This window comes from Chlorella variabilis (genome assembly GCF_000147415.1).
Source record: "Chlorella variabilis unplaced genomic scaffold CHLNCscaffold_9, whole genome shotgun sequence".
Classification (NCBI taxonomy): Eukaryota; Viridiplantae; Chlorophyta; class Trebouxiophyceae; order Chlorellales; family Chlorellaceae; genus Chlorella; species Chlorella variabilis.
The window spans coordinates 1,174,729-1,193,318 of NW_005435079.1; the positions used below are offsets into that span (position 1 = coordinate 1,174,729).

At 67.5% G+C, this 18,590-nt stretch overlaps 6 protein-coding genes across 6 annotated transcripts in view; 4 read left to right on the forward strand and 2 right to left on the reverse strand.

Annotated features, from left to right (window-relative positions):
* The window catches only part of CHLNCDRAFT_57782 (hypothetical protein), a gene marked incomplete at its 5' end in the record, with an annotated part of 5,364 nt that extends 2,948 nt beyond the window's left edge, over positions 1 to 2,416 (forward strand). The window contains 2 exons of the mRNA XM_005847933.1: positions 601 to 919; positions 1,125 to 2,416. Of these exons, the coding sequence (XP_005847995.1) occupies positions 601 to 919; positions 1,125 to 1,349 (544 nt within the window). The 3' untranslated portion in view covers positions 1,350 to 2,416. The remainder of the gene's footprint in view (positions 1 to 600; positions 920 to 1,124) is intronic.
* Positions 2,417 to 8,497: 6,081 nt separating this feature from the next.
* On the forward strand, positions 8,498 to 9,663 carry CHLNCDRAFT_35354 (hypothetical protein; the record flags this gene model as incomplete). The annotated part of the gene is made up of 4 exons (XM_005847934.1): positions 8,498 to 8,578; positions 8,795 to 8,902; positions 9,080 to 9,208; positions 9,390 to 9,663. Coding segments are annotated over 4 exons (480 nt in total), but the record flags the coding sequence as incomplete, so codon positions are not given.
* A 426-nt stretch (positions 9,664 to 10,089) lies between these two features.
* On the reverse strand, positions 10,090 to 12,101 carry CHLNCDRAFT_52154 (hypothetical protein; the record flags this gene model as incomplete). The annotated part of the gene is made up of 6 exons (XM_005848094.1): positions 10,090 to 10,200; positions 10,374 to 10,487; positions 10,700 to 10,966; positions 11,140 to 11,336; positions 11,480 to 11,749; positions 11,894 to 12,101. The coding sequence occupies 6 exons, from the start codon at positions 12,099 to 12,101 to the stop codon at positions 10,090 to 10,092; spliced, it is 1,167 nt and encodes a 388-aa protein (XP_005848156.1).
* Positions 12,102 to 12,340: 239 nt separating this feature from the next.
* Positions 12,341 to 13,855, forward strand: CHLNCDRAFT_145520 (hypothetical protein; the record flags this gene model as incomplete). Its single annotated transcript, XM_005847935.1, has 5 exons — positions 12,341 to 12,404; positions 12,547 to 12,682; positions 12,927 to 13,100; positions 13,233 to 13,443; positions 13,616 to 13,855. The coding sequence occupies 5 exons, from the start codon at positions 12,341 to 12,343 to the stop codon at positions 13,853 to 13,855; spliced, it is 825 nt and encodes a 274-aa protein (XP_005847997.1).
* Positions 13,856 to 14,152: 297 nt separating this feature from the next.
* CHLNCDRAFT_145521 (hypothetical protein) lies at positions 14,153 to 14,832 on the reverse strand (the record flags this gene model as incomplete). Its single annotated transcript, XM_005848095.1, has 3 exons — positions 14,153 to 14,365; positions 14,480 to 14,575; positions 14,719 to 14,832. 3 exons carry the CDS (start codon positions 14,830 to 14,832, stop codon positions 14,153 to 14,155), a joined length of 423 nt encoding a protein of 140 aa, XP_005848157.1.
* Positions 14,833 to 15,375: 543 nt separating this feature from the next.
* Positions 15,376 to 18,590, forward strand: part of CHLNCDRAFT_57784 (hypothetical protein) — a gene marked incomplete at its 5' end in the record, with an annotated part of 7,666 nt that continues 4,451 nt past the window's right edge. Inside the window, 9 exons of the mRNA XM_005847936.1 lie at positions 15,376 to 15,448; positions 15,582 to 15,589; positions 15,769 to 15,969; positions 16,196 to 16,291; positions 16,433 to 16,633; positions 16,729 to 16,875; positions 17,136 to 17,255; positions 17,438 to 17,548; positions 17,789 to 17,866. Of these exons, the coding sequence (XP_005847998.1) occupies positions 15,376 to 15,448; positions 15,582 to 15,589; positions 15,769 to 15,969; positions 16,196 to 16,291; positions 16,433 to 16,633; positions 16,729 to 16,875; positions 17,136 to 17,255; positions 17,438 to 17,548; positions 17,789 to 17,866 (1,035 nt within the window). The remainder of the gene's footprint in view (positions 15,449 to 15,581; positions 15,590 to 15,768; positions 15,970 to 16,195; positions 16,292 to 16,432; positions 16,634 to 16,728; positions 16,876 to 17,135; positions 17,256 to 17,437; positions 17,549 to 17,788; positions 17,867 to 18,590) is intronic.

Here is an 18,590-nt window from a genome sequence, read left to right on the forward strand (position 1 = left end):
CGCTCAGCGCGCTGAAGCGCGAGTTGAGCACCCCCCAGCTGCACCCCGCGCCGCTGCCCAAGCTGAGGCTGGGGCTGGGCCGCAAAGCGATGCCCCGCAGCAAGAGCCACGGCAACCTGCTGGGGACGCAGCCCACGGAAGTGCCGGCCCCCATTACAAAGAATCGCAGTGCCACATCCTCCCCCCACGCGGCCTCCAGCGGCGGCAGCGAGCCCGTGAGGATCCCCTTCGAGTGAGTTGGCCAGGGCGGGCTGGGGCCGGTGTCGCAGGGCTTGGGGGTGCCAGTTTGCGGCGCCGCCGTGAGTCAACCCGCCGGGCTGCCCGCAGCCGGGAGCCAGCTTGCCCTACCCAGCGCCCTGGGCCGCCCTAGCCCCAATCCTTCCCTTCTCCCCCAGAACCTTGGCCTGGGGGATGGGAGTTGGGGCTGGCAGCGCCCGCGGGCCGCCCAAAAGGCCGACAGCGGAGCGCGTTTTCCGCGCGTAGCGGCAGTATCGAAACCCGACCCGCCACCGTTCCTACCCCCGCGCCCCGCCGCCGCCACGCCACGCCGCCCGCTCACCCCTGCCCCGCGCCACCGCCCCTGCTGTGCCTCCGCTGCAGGTTCTCCCGCCGCCGCACTCACTCTGTAGATTACAGCCAGCAGCCGGGGCTGGTGCCCGGGGAGTGCGACGACGAGATGGCCTCCACCCCCGTCATCTCTGCAGCCAGCAGCCTGATTGGGCACCACCTGGCTGACCGCGCGCCCAGCGGGCCCGGCGCCGGCCCCGGCCCCGGCAGCAGCGCCGCGGGCAGCCCGCTGTCGGGCGGCGGCGGCGCCATGATGCGCAGCCAGTCGGCGGCCAAGGACCTGTTTGTGGCGCAGGCGGACGCGGTGATGGCGCACGCGCAGGTGCAGAGCCTGCAGTCGGCGCTCCGCAAGGTGGGTCCACGCTGGCAGCCTGTTGCAGCTGGGGCGCCGGCTGTACCGCCGCTGGGCTGCCGAACGGTGTGATGGAGCGCCAGGGCCCGCAGCCTGCCGCCTGTGTGCGCAGCCCCGGCCGCCGATCTCCCCGTTGCAGCCGTGTTCGCACCCTTGCTGAGCGCTGTTTCCCCGCCGGCTTGCTTCCCGCCTGTCCTGCGTGCAGGAGCAGGAGGAGGTGGTTCGCCTGCGTGAGGCGCTGCAGCGCATGACTGCGGAGCGGGACCGGCTGCTGGGCGAGCTGGCGCAGGGCGGCGACTCGGCGCCTCTGTTCCTTATGGACAGCCCCCACCTGCCCCCGGGTGGCGGCCCCGCCCCGGGCCGCGGCCCAGCCGCAGCGCAGCAGCCGCAGCAGCCCGGCGCGGGCCTGCGCGGCTTGCGCCTGCGCTGAGCGCGCCGCCCCCGCACGACCCCTGTCACCCTGCACTAACCATCAGCCTCAGCACCACCACGCCCTCCGCGGCACGCCCTACACGCCGCCTCCGACGCGGCGGCGATGATGCCCTCCCACTTCTAGCACTCGCCCATTTAGTTTTGCCTGTGTGGCGGCGCGTGCGTCCTGCGGGCGCCTGCGCCAGCCACCCACCCGGCGCCACCTACCCCTCTTCTCTGTGCCTTGTTGCCTGCCACCCCTTCAACTCCCCAGGCGCGCCGCCACCCACGCGCGCCGCCAACGATACGATGCTCCCCTCGCTGGCGTCCTGCAAATGCCTGCCTCACAAGTCTTTTTTTTACTTCCCCGCTTTCCTGCCCCATACCGCCCTCGTTCTCCGTGCATTCACGCGTTGTACGTTAGCCTGCTCACCCATTCCGCTGTGTTGTGCATCCCCATGGCCTCGGCGCCCCCCTGGCAGCCCGCCGCAGCTGCCGCCCCCCAGGGCCCAGCTTGCGCCTGGCTGCGCCTGCGCGCCGCGTCCTTTTTCTCTCCCCCTCTCTAGACATTGCTATAGACCACTGCCCTTAATTTATCTCTGACCTGGCTGTGCTTCCGCTGCGCAGGCTGCTCCTGCCTGCCCCACGCCTTTGCTCCCCTCTCGTCGGCCTGTGCCCATTGCTCTGCGTTGTGTAGTTGTCAGTTGTGTTGGCTCCTGTCCTGCCGCCAGATTTGTTGCTGGCAAGTTGGGCCAAATGCAGCTGCTTGAAAAGGAACGCCACCATGCCCCTCCCATGCCCCTCAATCTTTTCATTCGTTTGGGTCACGGTTCGACCTGCTGCGTCCCACCCATCCATAATTTTTCAGACCGCCCAGCGCATGCACGCCTCACCTACATGCGTGCTCGATTGATCCTGCTTCCAGTGTTTTGCAAGTGCGTACCCACCAGTTTACTCCGCTCCCTCCTTTGATTGCCTACCGTCGCGTCTTGTTGTGTGTTACTTTTTTCGCAGAACAACCAGAACAACGACCCCCTCCATTTTTTTTCCCGCTTTGAGCGCGTCATTCAGTAACAACCTTCAATGAAATGGAAATGGCATCAGGAGGGGCGGCGAGGCTTGATGGTACAGTGGGATGAGGCACAGGAGGGTGCCGAAGGGAGACAAACAAAAGACAGCAGCAGAGCACTTCTCTCCTATCGGGCCTGCTGGTGTGAACCAAAATGAAAGGAATCGCGCAGCAATCAGGAGTCTTCTCGGGCAATGAAGAAGAGGCACAAGGGCGTGGGGAGTGTGGAGGGCATCGGTGACGGGAGGGCAGCTCTTGGGTGGTAGTAGCAAACAGGAGGATGGGCAGGTTTGCAGGGGCGGCTGACCGACCGAGCAGTGCGGCAGGCAGGCAACCGGGCGTGGCAGCGGCATCGCCGTCTCTAATAGAGGAGGGCGCATCAGTCGGGCTGCTGCTGCATCGAGGAATGGGCCGTGTTACCTCTCCTTCTTCTTCTCCCCGGCCTCGCCAGCTGCTGGCCCCGACACCGGGGGCTCGCCATCGCTGCGCGCCTCGCTGCCGCCGCTGCTGCCGCTGCTGACCAGGCCCTTCACCAGCTTGCCCATCTGGAAAGTGCTGAGCACAACCACAAAGCCCAGCACCACAAAGCCAAGGAAGCCCAGCGGGAAGGGCAGCTTGTTCAGGATCGGGTAGGGGAACTGCAGGCGGCCGCGGATGGAGGCAAGCAGGCGGGTGGGCGGTCCAGTCAGGGACGCAGCGTTGGCAGCGTGAGGGAGGCACAAGAAATCACGGTAGGCAGCTGGGAGCGCCTGCAGCAGGAGCGGCGGCCTGCAGCCAGAGGGATGCCTCCCGCGGGCGCCCATCCCGCCGCACCTTTCCAAAGTTGCGGCGCACCACCAGCAGCCAGGTGCAGTAGGCGACGGCGAAGAGCAGCGCCAGGTGGCGGCTGCTGCCGTGGAAGCTGCGCTCCTCCACTGCGGGCGGAGCAGTTGCGGGGGGGCCAGAGCAGGCAGGCAGGCAGGTCGGCGGCGGAGCAGCAGAGCTGCCACTCCACACAGCAGTACCCGCCGCCGCATCCAAGCACGCCCAAGAGGCACCCCACCAAATCCACCACCCCCACTTGAGCCATTGCGGCTCTGCTCCTTCTAGAAGGATAGGCACAGCTGAGGCCGAAAGGCGAGACGCAAACGACCATGAGCTGCCTCCCTCCTGCTGGCCCCAACCCACCTATGAGCAGGTCCAGCCAGGCCACCACGCTGTTGGCGACATGCACCGCTATGTGGAGCCAGGCCGGGCGCTCCAGCGCGCCGCCCTCCACCAGGCCCTGCACAGCACGCAGCGGGGGACGACGGGGGCGGCCAATGCATGGGCACACTCAGTAGGCAGCCCGCGTCGGGCAAACTGTCGGCCGGACGCAGGCGACGCGGTGCCAGCCTCAGCACAGGCCTGCACGCCTGCTGGGCGACAGGACGGATGGAAGATTCTGGCTGGCGGTCTGGTCTAGCCAGCCGGGCTCGCCTTAGTGCTCTTCTCGATCGCAAAGAAGAGGGCGGTGACGGTGTTGGCGATGCCAAAGAGCGCGCACGACAGCTGGTCCGCCGCTACGGCCAGCTTCTGCTTGCGCTTGGGGTTCTGCGGGGCGGCGGCGCATGCAGCAGCGAGAGGGGGGGTCAGGCACAGCGGCTGCTGGGGTGGGTAGCGCTAGCACACGAGCAGGCGGGGGGGATGAATGCTTGGATGCAACCAAACGCAATCCATGCGCGCTAGCTCGGGGCCTGGCAGGCAGCGGCATGGCAGCGGCGGGGCGCACCCTGGACACATGCGCCAGGCAGCACACCATCAGCTGCACCATCTGCAGTGTGTAGCTGCAAAAGGTGAGGTACCTGCAGTACCAGGCCGGATGGAAAGCAGGTGGAAGCGGGTTCATGAGCCGCCTGCACAGCTGGCCCGCTCGCCGCCTTGCGGGCCAGCTGCGGCGCGGCACAGGCGGGCTGGCGTGGCTGGCAGCCTGCGCCAAGCATCAACAGAGCGGCTGCATCCCCAAAGGCTTCCCCTCTTTGAGCGGCGGGCTGCTCACCTGAAGAACCAGCCAAAGCCTTGCGCGCCGGGCAGCACGGCGGCCGCGGGTGTGGTGTGCCACAGCCAGGTGCGCACGTAGAAGAGGAGGGCAAAGGCGTGGAACACAAAGGCGTAGTCGCCTCGGGCCATGAACCTGCAGGCATGCCAGGCCGTGGCACGTAGGGGTCGTTGAGGGGCGGCGCTTGAAGCTGGCGGCGGGCCAGCTGGCGCGAGGAAGCTGGACCTGACGCGGCGGCGGGAGGATGACGGCGGAGCGGCAGGCGAGGTGTGGCGGGCACAGCCGGCCCTCCGGCTGCCCATAGGTGATGTCACTGGCTGTCCGCAGCTGGTGGAAGCAACGCAGCTGCAGCAACTGGCCCTGAAGCCTGCATTATGCGCACCGCTCCTTGGCCTCCACCTCGACGGCAAAGGTCCGCGCTTGCGCCGCCATGGCCCCGAGAGAGCTGGAGCCTTGCATATGGCGGGCCACGGACATTAATGGCGGGGCTGCGAGGGCGCGGGAGCGCGGGAGCTTGAAGCAAAGCAAGTCAGACTGGTGGGGGCTCTGGGCAGCGAGGGCGGTGCCTGCAAGATGATGATCGCGTGCAGAGGGCAGGGCGATTGACGGAAGGGCCTGGATGCGCGCTAGACAACATCCTGCTTTGCCGTGCTACGCCCCGCGGGGTCCCCGCCAGAACCCTGACGCCTTCTCAGTTGGTCTCTGTGATCAAGCCAGTTTTCGTAGCTGCTGAATTGATAAGTGTGCGTGCGATGAGTGGGCAGGAGCCCCACCGTCTACAGGGTGCCTCTCCTTCCCGTTCAAGCCCCACTGATGCAAAGAAGCGCTTTGGCATAGACAGTGATGGGCGCAGCGGCATCCTCAGCTGGATCAGCAGCAGCAGGCAGGCAGCCACCCCTCGCCTACGCCGCCGCCGCTTCCAGTGCTTTGACTTTTGCTGCCAGCGGCCACAGCGTGGCCACCAGCTCGTCGTTTCTGGACCTCTCCGCCTCCAGCTGCTCCTGCACGGCCCCCAGCTGCTTCCTCAGGCCGTCCGCCTGCGCCGCCGCCGCCACAGCCCGCGCCTCCCAGTCGGCTCGTGCGGTGGCCAGCCGAGCCGTGTCATCTGCCCTGCAGCAGCAGCGGGCGGGGGCACCGCTGCTTGGGATGGCTCAACCAATCGGGAGAGCACGAAGCAGCAACAGGACTTGCGTTGCCTCCATCCCTGAGCGGCCACCCCACCAGGCAGCTTGAGGACCACCGCCCCACTCATGAACATGCCGCACACCTCTCTGCAGCCTCCCTCTGATCCTGATCCTTGGCTGCCGCCGCCTGGGCCGCCGCCGCCTGCAGCTGGCGGGTGGCGCCGTCCAGGTCTTCCTGCACCTGCTGCGCCCGGCGCTCTGCCGCCTCCCGCCGCAGGCGCTCAGCCAGCACCGCCTGCTGCGCTTCCTCCTTGGCGGCCAGCGCCTGAGCCGCCTGCAGCCGCACGGCAGCCGCTCAATCACAAGGCACAAGACCCATGTGGCTTTGCTCTGGCCTGTATCAACCTGCGGCTTCAAGGCACAGGCAAGGCTGCCATGCGGAGGCAGGCCTCCCTTCCCTCACCCCCTCGCCGCCCGTCCCCTCCAGCCTTGCCTGCTTGGCCGCCGCGCTCAGCTGCGCCTGCTTCTCCTTCAACAGCCGCTCCAGCTGCTGCGCCCGGCTGTACAGGCTCTCCTGGGGGCCCTGCAGCGCCGCCAGCTTCATCTGCAGGGGGAGCAGCCAGGCAGGCAGCAGCATGTGCGCTCGCCACATGCCCTCACCTCGCCCACGACACACCCTCAGCTGTCAGCTTGAGTGCACCTCTCCAGTGTGCAGCTGTTGCACAGCCAGCGTGCAGGGCATGGAGATGCATGCAGAAAGGTGCGGCCTCCCTGAATCTGCCCCAGCTGATCCGCCCGCCACGACAGGGGCCGCCCACACCTGAAGCTCCAGCAGCTCCCGCTTGCCGGCATCCGCCTGCTCGGCCAGCGCAGCGCGCTCCGCCCCCGCCGCACGCAGCTGCCGCTCCAGCCCGGCGCTGCCCTGCGCCGCCGCCGCCGCATCCGCCTGCACCGACAGCATGCGCACCGCCATCTCCTCCATCTGCCGCCGCAGCGCGGCGTTCTCCTGCGGGCCAGGCAGCAGGCATGCGCTGGAGGAGGCCGTTCAGATTGGAGGTGGCAGATTCCCTGGCGGGCAGTGCTGCGAACGCAGCCTTCAAAGGCCGCCGCGCTGCAGGGCGCAGCATGCATGCCGGCTGCCGCCTGTCGTGGATGATAGCAGTAGGTCTGCCGCACACCAACCTGCGCCAGGGCGGCCGCCTTGGCCTGCTGCTCCTGCAGCTGCCGCGCCAGCTGCTCCGCCGCAAGAATCGCCGCCTGCCGCTCCCGGCTGGCCTGCACCGTCTCGGCCGGAAACACCGCCTGCAGCGCGCCATCCCACAGCATGGCAAAGCCGCGCCACAGGCTGAGCAGCAGCAGGGCCTTGCCGCTGGCGTGGTGGGTCAGCTCAAGCACGGATTGGTGGAAGCCCAGGCTGTACACCTGCTCGAAGTGGTGGAGGAGGCGGTGGCGCCGGCGGGAGGCAGGGCTATATGAGGAATGGGCGGTAGTGACAGGTGCAGCAGCAGGGCCATACACATTGTACATAGCAGCATGCATCAGGTAGCAAGCAGGCAGGCGGGCAGGCAGGCAGGCAGGCAGGCAGGCAGGGGTGCCAAAGGCAGCAACTGTGGCCCCTGCGCCCTTGCCCTCGGCGCCTCGCCTGCAGGGCTCGGTACAGCCGCCGCACTTCCGGCTTGCCCAGGCGGTGGCGGCACACCAGGGCCTCCGGGGACAAGAACTGGGAAAACACCGTATCGGTGGTGATGCCTAGGCTGGCATCCCCTCGCCGGCTGGTCTGGGTGCCGTCGCTGGCGCCTTCGGTGCTGCCGACACTGCTGCCTTCTGCGCCGGCTTCCTGGCTGCTGCTGGCACCTCGCATGCCCCGGGCTGTGGAGGTGGAGGCATGAGAAGGTGAGGAGTGCGCTAGGTCTGATGGTGGTCGGCAGGCCAGGCTGTCCAGGTATTCGGTTGATTGGGCGCTTCGGGTGGCAACCAAGAGGTCCTGCCACACCTGCGGGCATGGAGGTGGTTGTGTTGCCACAGCGGCGGTTGCAGGCCCAGCGGGCATCGACGCCCTAGCGCATTCCACTGGCGTAGAGCTGCTCTCTTAGCTGCATCCTGCGTCGAGTGCCTGGCAACATTCCTGGCTCTGGCTACCTGGGGCAGCGACTCGCCAAACGACTTTGCCGCCGATGCCACCAACGCGGCGTCGCCGCCGTCGTCGGGCACGAGCAGGAAGGAGGGCTGCTTGGCGGCCTCAGCCTCCTTGAGCGCGGCCAGGGTCTCCCTCGTGAGATGGGCCTGAGGAACAGGTGCTGTCAGTCCAGCGGTCAGCCACATGGAGCAAGACATGGCTTCACGGAGGCGGGTCAGAGCCCTTTCACGGGATCTATGAGATGCCACAAAGTATCGGAGATAGCCGGAGAGGCCAGGGAGCGGCGCATTGGGGAGAAAATGCAGGAAAGGCTCCAGGTGTCGAGAGTGGCTTTTGCCGCTCCCCACCTCTCATCGCGGCCTGCCGATTGATTAATCCTTGGGGTGCGCCATCACACACTTGCTCACAACAATGCAGCAGGTGCGGGCCAGCAGCCAGGCGGCCCTGACTCCGGCCTCTGCAGCGCGGCCTTTTGCTGCAGCCCAGCGGGGAAGGGCGGCTTCCCGAGCTCCAGCCAGGCGCATCGAGTGCGGCAGCAGCGGTGACGGCGGCCTGGGGCAGCGCGCCGCCAAGGCGGCGGCGGCGGTGGCACTCAGCCTCACGCTGGCGGCTGGCGGTGAGGGCCGGCAGCTGCGTGCTGCATGCGGTGCTCCAGCTGGAGCTCATGCGTCGCACAGCAGCCTGTGCGCCATTAAAATGGTTGACTGCCGCCTGCGATCAACCCTCTCTCAACCTGCTCCCGGCCGCCGACCGTCTCCGCTTCACCTGTTGATGCCTCTCGGCTTCCCGTTTCTGTGCAGGTGCCTCGGCGCGGCTGGAGGGCGTGAACAAGCCCGAGTTGCTGCCCAAGGGCGAGGTCACTCCCGTCATCGACGTGGCCGGCTTCCTGACTGACGGCGAGGTGGGGGCTCTGCTGCGCCGGCATCCCGCTTGCCTGCTGCATATGCCTGCTGCGGGGCTGGCCAGCTCGGCGCATGCCGCTTGCCTGCTGGAAATGCCTGCTGTGGGGCCGGCCCGCTCCTCCAGTCGGGTGGCTCCTGCCTGGCGTCGGCACCCGGTTGGCTGGCCTGCCTCTGCGTGATGCATGGCTGACTGGGCGGCGCTGGTTGGGGTGCAGGAGAAGCGGATACGGCAGCGGGTGGATGCTTTGGAGGCGGACACAGGGGTGAAGCTGAGGGTACTGGCACAAAACTACCCCCAGGCACGACCAGCTGCTGCAGGGGTGGTGGTGGTGCGGGCGGGGGAGGCTGGGTGGTGGTGTGGGGGTCGTGAGGGAGGACGAGGCTGGCGCTGCGGCGCGCGCATGCGCGGCTGCCCGTCCCCATCCTTCCTGCCGCGCCCTGCTCGTGCGCCGCTTCCCAACCTGCCACGTTCGCCGGCGTGCCTCCCCCTGCCCCTGCAGACCCCCGGGCTGGCCATCAAAGACTACTGGGGCGTGGACTCTGACACAGTGGTGTTTGTGGCGGACCCCAACACCGGTAACATCCTCAACTTTAACGTGGGGGCCAACGTGGACCTGCTGGTGCCGCGGGTGAGCGGGGTGGGGTGGAATGGGAGGTCTGCCGCATTCGAGGCTGGCAGAGGTGCAGCTCTCGGGGCCGCTCCCAAGCCTGCCCCTGCGCCGCTGCCGACGCCGTGCGGCGTCCCGGACTGCTCTTGCTCGCATGGGGTCTGCCGCTCACAACCCGCCCTCCCCTGCCCCGTGCCCGCAGAACTTCTGGAGCCGGCTGGCGGGGCGGTTTGGCACCAAGTTCTACTGGCAGGATCAGGGGCAGGATGCGGCCATCGTGAACGCGGTGGCCGCCATAGACAACTGCATCCGGGAGCCCATCGGGCGCGGCCAGTGCAGCGCTATCCGGGGCGAGCTGGAGTGACCCTAGGCCAATGACGGCCCCTGGAATAGAAGGGGAGGGGGGCCTGGCTGCCTGCCTGCCGCTGTTCAGCTATTTTGCTGGCTTGTTCTGAAGCGTGTGAAGCAATGGAGCTCTTAAACAAAAAGGGCCGCGGCAGAGTAGCAGGGTATAGCATTGGATGGGCATGGGGCATCACGTTGGGGAGGAGGGAGCAGCACAGTGTGGGTTGATCACAAAATGGTGGTTGATCACAGGGATTCAGGGAAGAGAAGTACAGATCACTTGGCAAGGCATTGGCGCAGAAGGGAAAAGGGCTGCAGGCCTGTAGCAAAAGGGGCGGGCCAGCCACGCTGCAGTATCTGAGGGCAGCATGCTGGCGACCGCGAGCCGGCGGCTGGGCAAGAATGGCACAGGGCAGGCGCACACAAGTGTTTGATTTCACAGCACAGCAACGGGCAGCTGGGCTGCGGAAGGAAGAGGCGAGGCGCAGTGCGACCAGCGGCGCCGCTCCAGGAATGGAGAATGGAAAGAAGTGCAGGCTTGGGTCTCTCAGCCCTCATCAGGACGGGCACTGCATGCTGCCGTCCAGCAGGGCGCTGACGGTGCGGTAGTCTGCCGCTGCGCCCAGGTGCAGCTGCCACATCGCCGCGGCCACCAACACGTGCATGATCTGCGCAGGCAACGGCAGCCGGGGGGTCGGACGCGGGTGACCGGCGCACGGCGAGCAAGCAAGCAGGCTGCGCACCCACGGGGCAACACAAGCTATGCAGCATGCCCGGCAGCACAGCACGCAGCAGAGGAAGCGGATGAATGCTTCCAAGGCGGAGGCTGCCACCGCGGCACCTGGTGGCTGTTCAGGAAGAAGTCTAGAGGGGCTGCGGTGGTGGGGTCCTCGGGCTGCAGCCAGCGCTCCGGGATGCGCAGCACGTTGAGCAAGCCGCCCGCCAGCGAGCACACCTGAGGGGGGCAGGCAGGCAGGCAGGCAAGGCGCGCCCGGGCCAGGGTCGGGGTGCGCAGCAGGCGCACGCGGCCGGCGCTGGCAAGGGGACAGCTCAGCCAACAGTCGCCGCCGAGCGGCGTGCGACGCGCGCCAGGCCGCCGTGCGGTGCGGGCGCTCTGGCGCAGTGTGCCCGCACCCGGCCTACACCCGCACCCGCACCCGCACCCACCTCCATGGCGGCATAGTGCTGCAGCGCCACGCTGGGCGGCTCCAGCAGCAGGCGCGCGGCAAAGGCGGAGATGCGGACGAGCAGCAGGGCCAGCATGGGCAGGCCGCGCCCCGCCGCGGTGCGCGCCCGCAGCGCCGCCCACACGCAGCCCGCGGCGCAGCCGTAGTAGAGGAGCGCAAAGGTGGCGCGGGCGGCGGGGTGGCAGTACAGGCCCCACCACAGCACCATGTGCCCGCCGCCCACCAGCACCAGCAGGATGCCGCAGACCTGCGGACAGGCAGGCGGGCCGAGTCCACGTCGCAAGCTCAGCAGGCAGGCAGGCAGGCAGGCAGGCGGCAGACAGCGCGGACGCGCAGCACAGGGCCTGCCCCGCCCCGGGATCCCCGACACGTGCCGGACGCGGCTGCGCCTGCCGGCGCCGGCGCCAGCTCAGCACTCACATCCAGCTTGAGCCAGTGGTCGTGCTGGTGGTGGTTGGCCATGCAGGTGTGGTACAGCACCGATCCCAGGAAGCAGGCGGCGATGGAGCCAACGTTGGCAGCAAAGGCCAGCCGCGCGCCCTGCCACGCCTGCAGCTGCCCGCCCAGCACCAGCACCACCAGCAGCAGCGCGGGCAGCAGGTGGGTCCAGATGTTGCCTGCGGGCGGGCGGGGCGGGGCGGGCGGCATGCCGGTTGCCTGCGTGGGCTGGGCCAGGGCAGGCCCAAGAGCTGGCAGGCCAGGCCAGGCCGCCAGCTGGCGCTGTCATGCCACCAGCGGCAGCCGCACAGGGCCCACGCACCCGTCTCATTGTGTAGCGACAGCATGCTGCGGCAGCACTGCGGGTATGACAGGCCCGCCCGGTAGCCGCTGCGGATGAACTTGTTGAAGCGCAGCGCCTCTGGCGCATCCAGGAAGGAGTAGAGCTGGTGCTGGCGGCCCGCGGGGCGGCCCTCTGCGGCGGCATCATAGTAGCTGCAACGCACGGTCGGCGCGCCCTCGCCCTCGCCCGCCGCCGGCGCCGACGCGGCCCGCACCAGGCCGCCCGCCTTGCTGACCCGGCAGGTGCACTCTGCATGGCGGGCAGTGGGGAGGGGCCTGAGGGGCCTGGTGTAGCCGAGGGGCCAAAAATGGCGGTACGCAGGCTGTGGCGCCCGCCTGGCCTCCAGGCTTGCAAAAACCGGCTGGCATGGCGGGACGGCACCCGTAGTCGCACCTATGCTGAATGCCGACAGGGTGCTGACCCGCGACATGCTGCCCTTCTTCTTCTGCCGCTTGGGAGCTAGGAGCGCGGCGGCCACTGCTTGTGCCGCCGACGCGGCGGTTGCCGGCGGGCCGCCCTTGCTGCCCTCCAGCGCCTGGGAGGGCGCCGCCTGCTTGGGGTTGCCGGCTGGCCATCCCTCGGAGCCCTGGCCCACAGCCATCTCGGGCACGCGGCCCTACAGGGGCTGGGGGGTCAGCGTGTCCTCGGGGTTTGGGACCCACCCAGCGCCACCCCTTCCTCACAGCGGTGCGCAGGAGGCAGAGCTGAAGATAGGAACGCTGGGCAGGGGCCTAGTTTTGATGCCCTGATGACAGCGCGCGCCAGCGGGCGCATTGGCTGGCCGACATGCATGCACCTTCCTGCCGCCTTTCATTCATCCCACTGATCGTTGGAACCGCCATGGCATCGGCCACAGCCCTCCCGGTGCAGCCGCAAGTCCGCCTGCTCCACCACTCGCCAGCAGGTGGGCTCCAGAGGCGCCGCTGCGCGCCAAGCTCTTCCACCTGCCCATGTGTCGCCGCCGAAACGGCACCTGTGTGCCATCCCGGCGGGGCCGACCACCGCCTGCCGCTCACTGCCCGCCGCCGCCGCCTTAACAATTGCAGGGTGCGTGATAGTCCACAAGCCGCCTGGGGTGCCGTTCCACGCCACCGGGGACCAGCCTGGCCTGATGCAGCTCATCCGCAGCCAGCAAGGGCAGGCGCACCTGCCATATGAGGGACCGCTGTGGCCCGTTCACAGGTGAGGTGCGGCCAGGCGGCTGAACGGGCGCCATTGTGATGCGCTGCTGATCCGGGGTGCCAGGGGTGCCGCCGTGCTGACGGCCTTGATATTGGGGTGTCGGGAACGATGTATAACTGCCAGTTGGACGGGTGGCTGCGGCCATGCAAGCTGGCCTTCACAGCGGCATTTCCCTGCCTGCACTTTGCTCTGCCTCCCCTTGCCGTCCTCCAACTGCCCGCATCGCCTCGTGCCTGGCTGCCAGGCTGGACTTGATCTGCAGCGGCTGTGTGGTGCTGGCCACACGGCAGGAGGCCGCAGGGGAGCTGATCGGCGCCTTCCGGCAGCGCCAAGTCCATAAGTACTACTGCGCCCTCTCAGACAGGCGGCCCTCCAAAAAGATGGGCTCAGTTGCGGGAGAGATGCAGCGGGGGCGCAGGTGGGTGGCGCCAGGAGGACGCATGGGCTTGTGGCTGCCCGTGCTTCAAGCTTGCTCGGCCCTGGCCAGGCAGAGCTTGTCAAGTGCTCACTCCCCATCCCCGCCGCTGCCTCCACCGCCAAACCCTTGCAGGGGCGCCTGGATGCTGGCACGCAGCTCTGCTGCGCCAGCAGCCGATGCGCCAGCCCCTCCCGTCTATAAGGCGGTCACGAGATTCACCAGCACGGCAGTGCTGGGCAGCCGGCCGGGCCTGCGGGCCTTCCTGCTCAAGCCTGAGACGGGGCGCACGCACCAGCTGAGGGTGGCTCTGAAGAGCCTGGGATCCCCAGTGCTAGGCGACGAGGTGCGGCATGGCGGCGAGCTGCTCTGGCTGCTCTACTGGTGCCAACCAATCAGCAATGCCTGCTTAGTGGCTGCCATCCGCGGTGCAGCAGAATGCCTCTGCAGCACGCTTTCCCCTGTAGAGATCAAGGATCAGACATGCTGCTTTCCCGCCCTCCCGCCCGCCCCTGCAGCGGTATGCGCAGAAAGAGGCAGCGGCGTGGGAGGAGCGCGCATACCTCCACTGCGCGGCGCTGCGGTTTGAGCTGGGCGGGGCAGCCGTGCAGGTCGTCTGCCCGCCTGAGCACGGCGCCGAGTTTGCAGACTCGCCAGGCTTCCGTGCCGTGTTTGACGCCTGGCTGCCGCAGTCCATGGAGCAGGAGCTAGGGCCTTGGTTTGCCGACAGCAAGCTGCTGCGCAGCAGCTTACAGTAGTGACCAGATGTGTGTAAACGTCAGGCAAGCAGGCAGAAGTGCCGGGCGGCAGAGGTTGCGCGGGCGCGGCAGGGTGTGTGGCAGTGTCGGCGGCTAAGTGATGTCGTAAAACAGTCCAGAACAGGAGGTGATGGTAAGGCGTAGAATGAGGTCATACAAGTGGAATGCATAATACCGAAGAACAGTGCAAGTAACTTCAGTGGCAGTGTCGCTAAGTGGCAGCCGCAGCGGCTGCAAGAAATGCGCGCCCGGCCTGCTGGCCAGCCAAATGGGCAAGGGCGCGGGCGCGTTGCGCGGCTAGGGCGCCTCCAGGTGCTGCTGCGCAAAGGCCACCAGGCGTGGCACAATCCGCGCCGAGGTCTGGGGCTGCTCGTACGTCACCGCTATGTAGCAGGGCCTGGCGCCCAGCCGGCTTCGGTCCACGCGGCACACCGCGATGCCTGTGCTCTGCTCAGGCTCGCAATCCACCATGCTGCGCCCGTACACCAGCGGCGGGTGGTATCTGTGCACCTGCAGATGGCAGGTCGAGGGGAGGCTTTGCCTGGGTGGCAGGCAGGGTCCAAAGGGGCGACTGCACTTTGTAGCCTTGCCATGCGCACGCAGGGCAGCAGCGGCGCACCGTACCTCGTATCGTCTGCCTTCTAGCCGCAGGCCTCTAGACATGGCTGCGTCGCGGCCCTCAAAGCTGGCGGCCAGCTGCTGCGGCTCGCCCGGCAGCACCTGCAACAGCGGAGTGGAAGGGCGGTGGGTGGAGTGGTGGCGGCGCCCGGCTTGTGCCGATCAGGCAATGCTTGAGGCCATCATCCCAGCTGCACGGGAGCCCTGTTCTGGTGCCAGTGTCAAGCTAGGGAGCAGAGGCGAACCTTGCAGTTGGCGTAAAGCACTGCGCCCTTGCCATCAAACACCGCAACTCGTGAGCAGTCCTGCAGGTGCCGCTTGGCCTCGTCAGCCACGTGAGCCGATGCGGAGGCCTCCATTGCACCCGCCGGAAGCAGGATGCGGCCCAAGCGCCAAGGCCAAGCCCACGGGTCAGTGGGCGAGGAGAGATGAATCGAATCAAGCGATTTGTCTTGCGATCCATTCTGTGCGCTGATGTCAAGTTGGCGGAGCGGGACGGCGGAACGGCGGATGCGGGACGGCGGGAAGGGGTGCTTGCACGCAGCCACATGCACCTCTACTTCATGCCCCGAGTGGCTTGCTTCAGGGTGCTTCAATGAAGTGTTGATTGGCCCGCTGGTTGACAAGCGCCTGCCTGGAGACCACGCTGTGGGGGTGTCAAAACGCCGCACATTTAAGAACAGGCAGGCCACCCCGGTTGGATGGGCATGCCCTCACTGTCGGCGCGTCCTCCACATGGCTGGCAGGGGCTGCAGCACAGCTCCAGCATGATCCTTGCATCAAATTCGGCGGCGAGCGCCGCTGGGCATGCTGAGAAGCCGGTTGAGCAGCTGGGGCGAGTCTGGAGCTTTTTCACAACCTGTTGTCGTTTCATGTTCAACTACAGAGGAACACTAGGCTGCATGAGGCAGAGCCCGGTGCCTTTCGGTGCCCTGCTGTTTGCAGCGCTGGGAGTGTTGGCGGGAGGCGCTCAGGGTGAGTGCGCAGCGTACAATAGTTGTCAATGCCATCAGATCCAAGCCATGGGGTTTAGGCAGCAGTCGCGGGCGGGTCCCTTGCACATGCTGCCCGCGCCCCAACACCGCGGCCTGCCCCTCCCTGCCTGCAGGTGCCAAGGTAACGCGATGCAGGGGTTCCTGGCTGCGCTGTGCACTTGTATAGGCGGCGCCTTGGGCAGGCACCAGCGGCCTGGCTGCCGCTTTGGGCAAACGGTGGCGGCGCCGGCACCGGCGGGGTGGCCAGCTTCCTCCGCTGGCCTGCCCACCCTTTGCCTGTGCTGTCCTTCTGCTGCGCAGTGCAATAGGAGCCTGACGGGATGTGCGGAATGCACGAAGAACTCTAGCACCTGCTCGCTGTGCCGGGCCGGCTACCGACTACTGAGGGCGGGCACGTGTGTGCCGTGCACAGCCAACTGCCTGCTCTGTCCCACCGGGGCGGGAGTGTGCAGCATGTGCGCTGACGGCTACTACAGAACGACAACGGGGAGATGTGCTCTGGTGGGTGTCGACCGCTGGCTGGCAGCTGGGGTCCCTGCCGCCATCCCTGCTGCCGCTCCGACGTGGCATGCATGTGTTGTTTTGCTGGCTCTGGGGAAGCCCTGCTTGCTTGGAAAGGTTTACACTCCATATGTTAGCAAGAGAAAGCTTGCAGCACAGGGCCCTTCATCAGTAGCCTCCCTTGCCCTGCCCTAAACCCCTTGCCTGCCTGCCTCCGCCCATGCAGTGCCAGAAGGGGTGCGCCGGGAAGTGCGCTGCCGATGGCTCCTGCCCGGGCCGCTGCCGCCCGGGCTATGGCAAGGTCGGCAGGAATTGCAGACAGGTGATCCGCCCGCCTGCTGCTTGCCAGGCAACTGTCGGTCAGCGCATGTGTTGGACAGGTGCCTCGCTGCCGCAACCCGACATCGACCTCACATCAGCTGCCCACCACCCTCCATCTCGCCCGCCTCTCCTGCGCATGCAGTGCACCAAACCTAACTGCGAGAACTGCGACGGCAGCAAGGGGATTTGCCGGCGCTGCGAGGCGCTGGGGTATGGGCTCGTCGGCGGTGCCTGCAGGCTGTGTGCTGTGGAAAACTGCGACCTCTGCGTTGACGGCAACCTGAAGGCCTGCCAGACATGCGCTTTTGGTTTCTACCTGACCCCTGGAAGGAAGTGCGAGCGGGTGAGCGGGGCAGCAGGAGCGCTGCCGGGTGGTGCGTGGCCTCCAGCGTGGGGCGGGCACCACTGGCCTGCACCGCCTGCACTGCGTGGCGCCAGGCATGTTGCCGGGACCTGAGCTTACTTGCGGCTGGGCGTGTGTGCGTGCAGTGCTCTGCCGGGTGCATGGAGGGGGAGTGCCGGCCTGATGGCACCTGCAAGCAGTGCAAGAGCAAGTTCGGCCTTGTCAACGGAAGGTGCAAAGCGGTGAGCAGGGTGTGGAGCGCGGCCTGTGTTGCTCTGCATGGCAGCCTGCACACGGTCTCCCTCCCCATGTGAGGGGTTCAGCCCGGCCCGCCCTGTAAACACGCCGCCCCTGGTCTGTGTGTGCCCGGCACCCGCACCCCACCATGGCGCATCGCCCAACTCCCTTGCGACTCCCTGGCTGCTGCTCCCCGGCCCCCACACCCGCGCCTTAAAACCCTCGCAGCCTGTTCAGCACCCAGGAGCGCCCTCCCTGCATGCAGTGCGTGCTGCAAGACAACTTTCCCGACGAGCAGTCCTGCCTGCGGTGCGACGGCAACGAGTTGAAGTGCACCAAGTGCGAGCTACACCACGGCCTGATGAGCCCAACGTACTGCCAGAAGGTGGGGTCCCACACCTCGGCAAGGCGTGGAGGGCAGCCTGGGGGCCGGCGGGTTGCGGTCACACACGCTTGCCGAGGCGGCGGCCGCATGCCCCAGCCCTAACCCCAAACCATGCCACGACTTACCCCCACCCCACCCCAACCCAACCCACTGCACTCCATTCATTGCTGCCCTGTCTGCAGTGCGACACAGACGTTAGCGATGATACATGCGACCAGTGCGACGGCGACATATTCAAGTGCAGCCAGTGCGGCGCTACACAGTTCCTCATGCCAAACAAGCTCTGCAAAGATGTGAGCCGGTGTTGTGCTCGTGGCATCATCGTGCTTGTATGGTGTGGGTGGGGAGCTGGGGGTGCATTCAGCACGGGGCCGGGGACACAAGCTCTGCACGCCGTGCTCAGTCGGTAGGGAGCGTGGGGTAGCCTGCGGGCGGGCGCAGCGCAGGGCCCATTAGCCGCTGCCCACCGCGCTCCTGCCACTGCTCGCGTGTCTTGCTGCACCCCAACCCGACCGGCCCCCGCTCCCCTGCAGTGCTCGGCAGCTATGGGCAACTGCGCCGCCTGCACCAACGCCACCACTTGCACCCAGTGCTGGGTGGGGCACACACTGGTGCGCGGCGCCTGCGTGCCGTGCCCCCGCGGCTGCGACGAGTGTGGGGGCAACCCCGCGATCTGCAAGCGGTGTAGCCCTTTCCACGTGTTGGCGCGGGCTACGGGGCGCTGCATCCCGCTCTGATGGAGAGCTGGCGATGTCAGGGCTGACAGCTGATCCCACTGCTCTCGGCCGCAGCCTGTGTGGACATACCGCCAGGCAGCAGCATCGCATCAGCTGCACTCTGTGTTTTTCCCCTCTGGGCTGCTGCTGCCGCTGCAATAGGACGCACCGCGGCTGCAAGAGGGAGCGAGGCTTTACAGCACAAGTGCCAGCAATGGTGTGGGAGTGGGAGAGTGGGAGAGCAAAACAGGAAGAGCAAGGGGGCCAGGCGGGGCGCTGTTGCGCGCCGCGTGGCAGCGCAGCTGCCGGTCCCAGGCTACCACGGGCCGAAGCGGGCATCGGCACGGTTCGGCGAGCCTACGATGCAGCGGTGGTGTGGGTGCCCTCGCAAGGCATGCCAGCGGTGGGCATCTCATCCAGGGGGGCCACCAGCGGTGAGCATGCCGTCATGAGTCGCGCACATTGAAGTCGGCGACCTCGGGAGGCACCACCACCTCCTTCTGGGCCTGCAAGCAGGCGCCCAGGGCGCAGCGCGGGCAGGCGTGGGTGAGCAGGCGGGGGCACGGCAACCCGCGGCTGCGCCTGCGTCCCTGCGCAGCTGAGAACCCTGCCTCAGAGC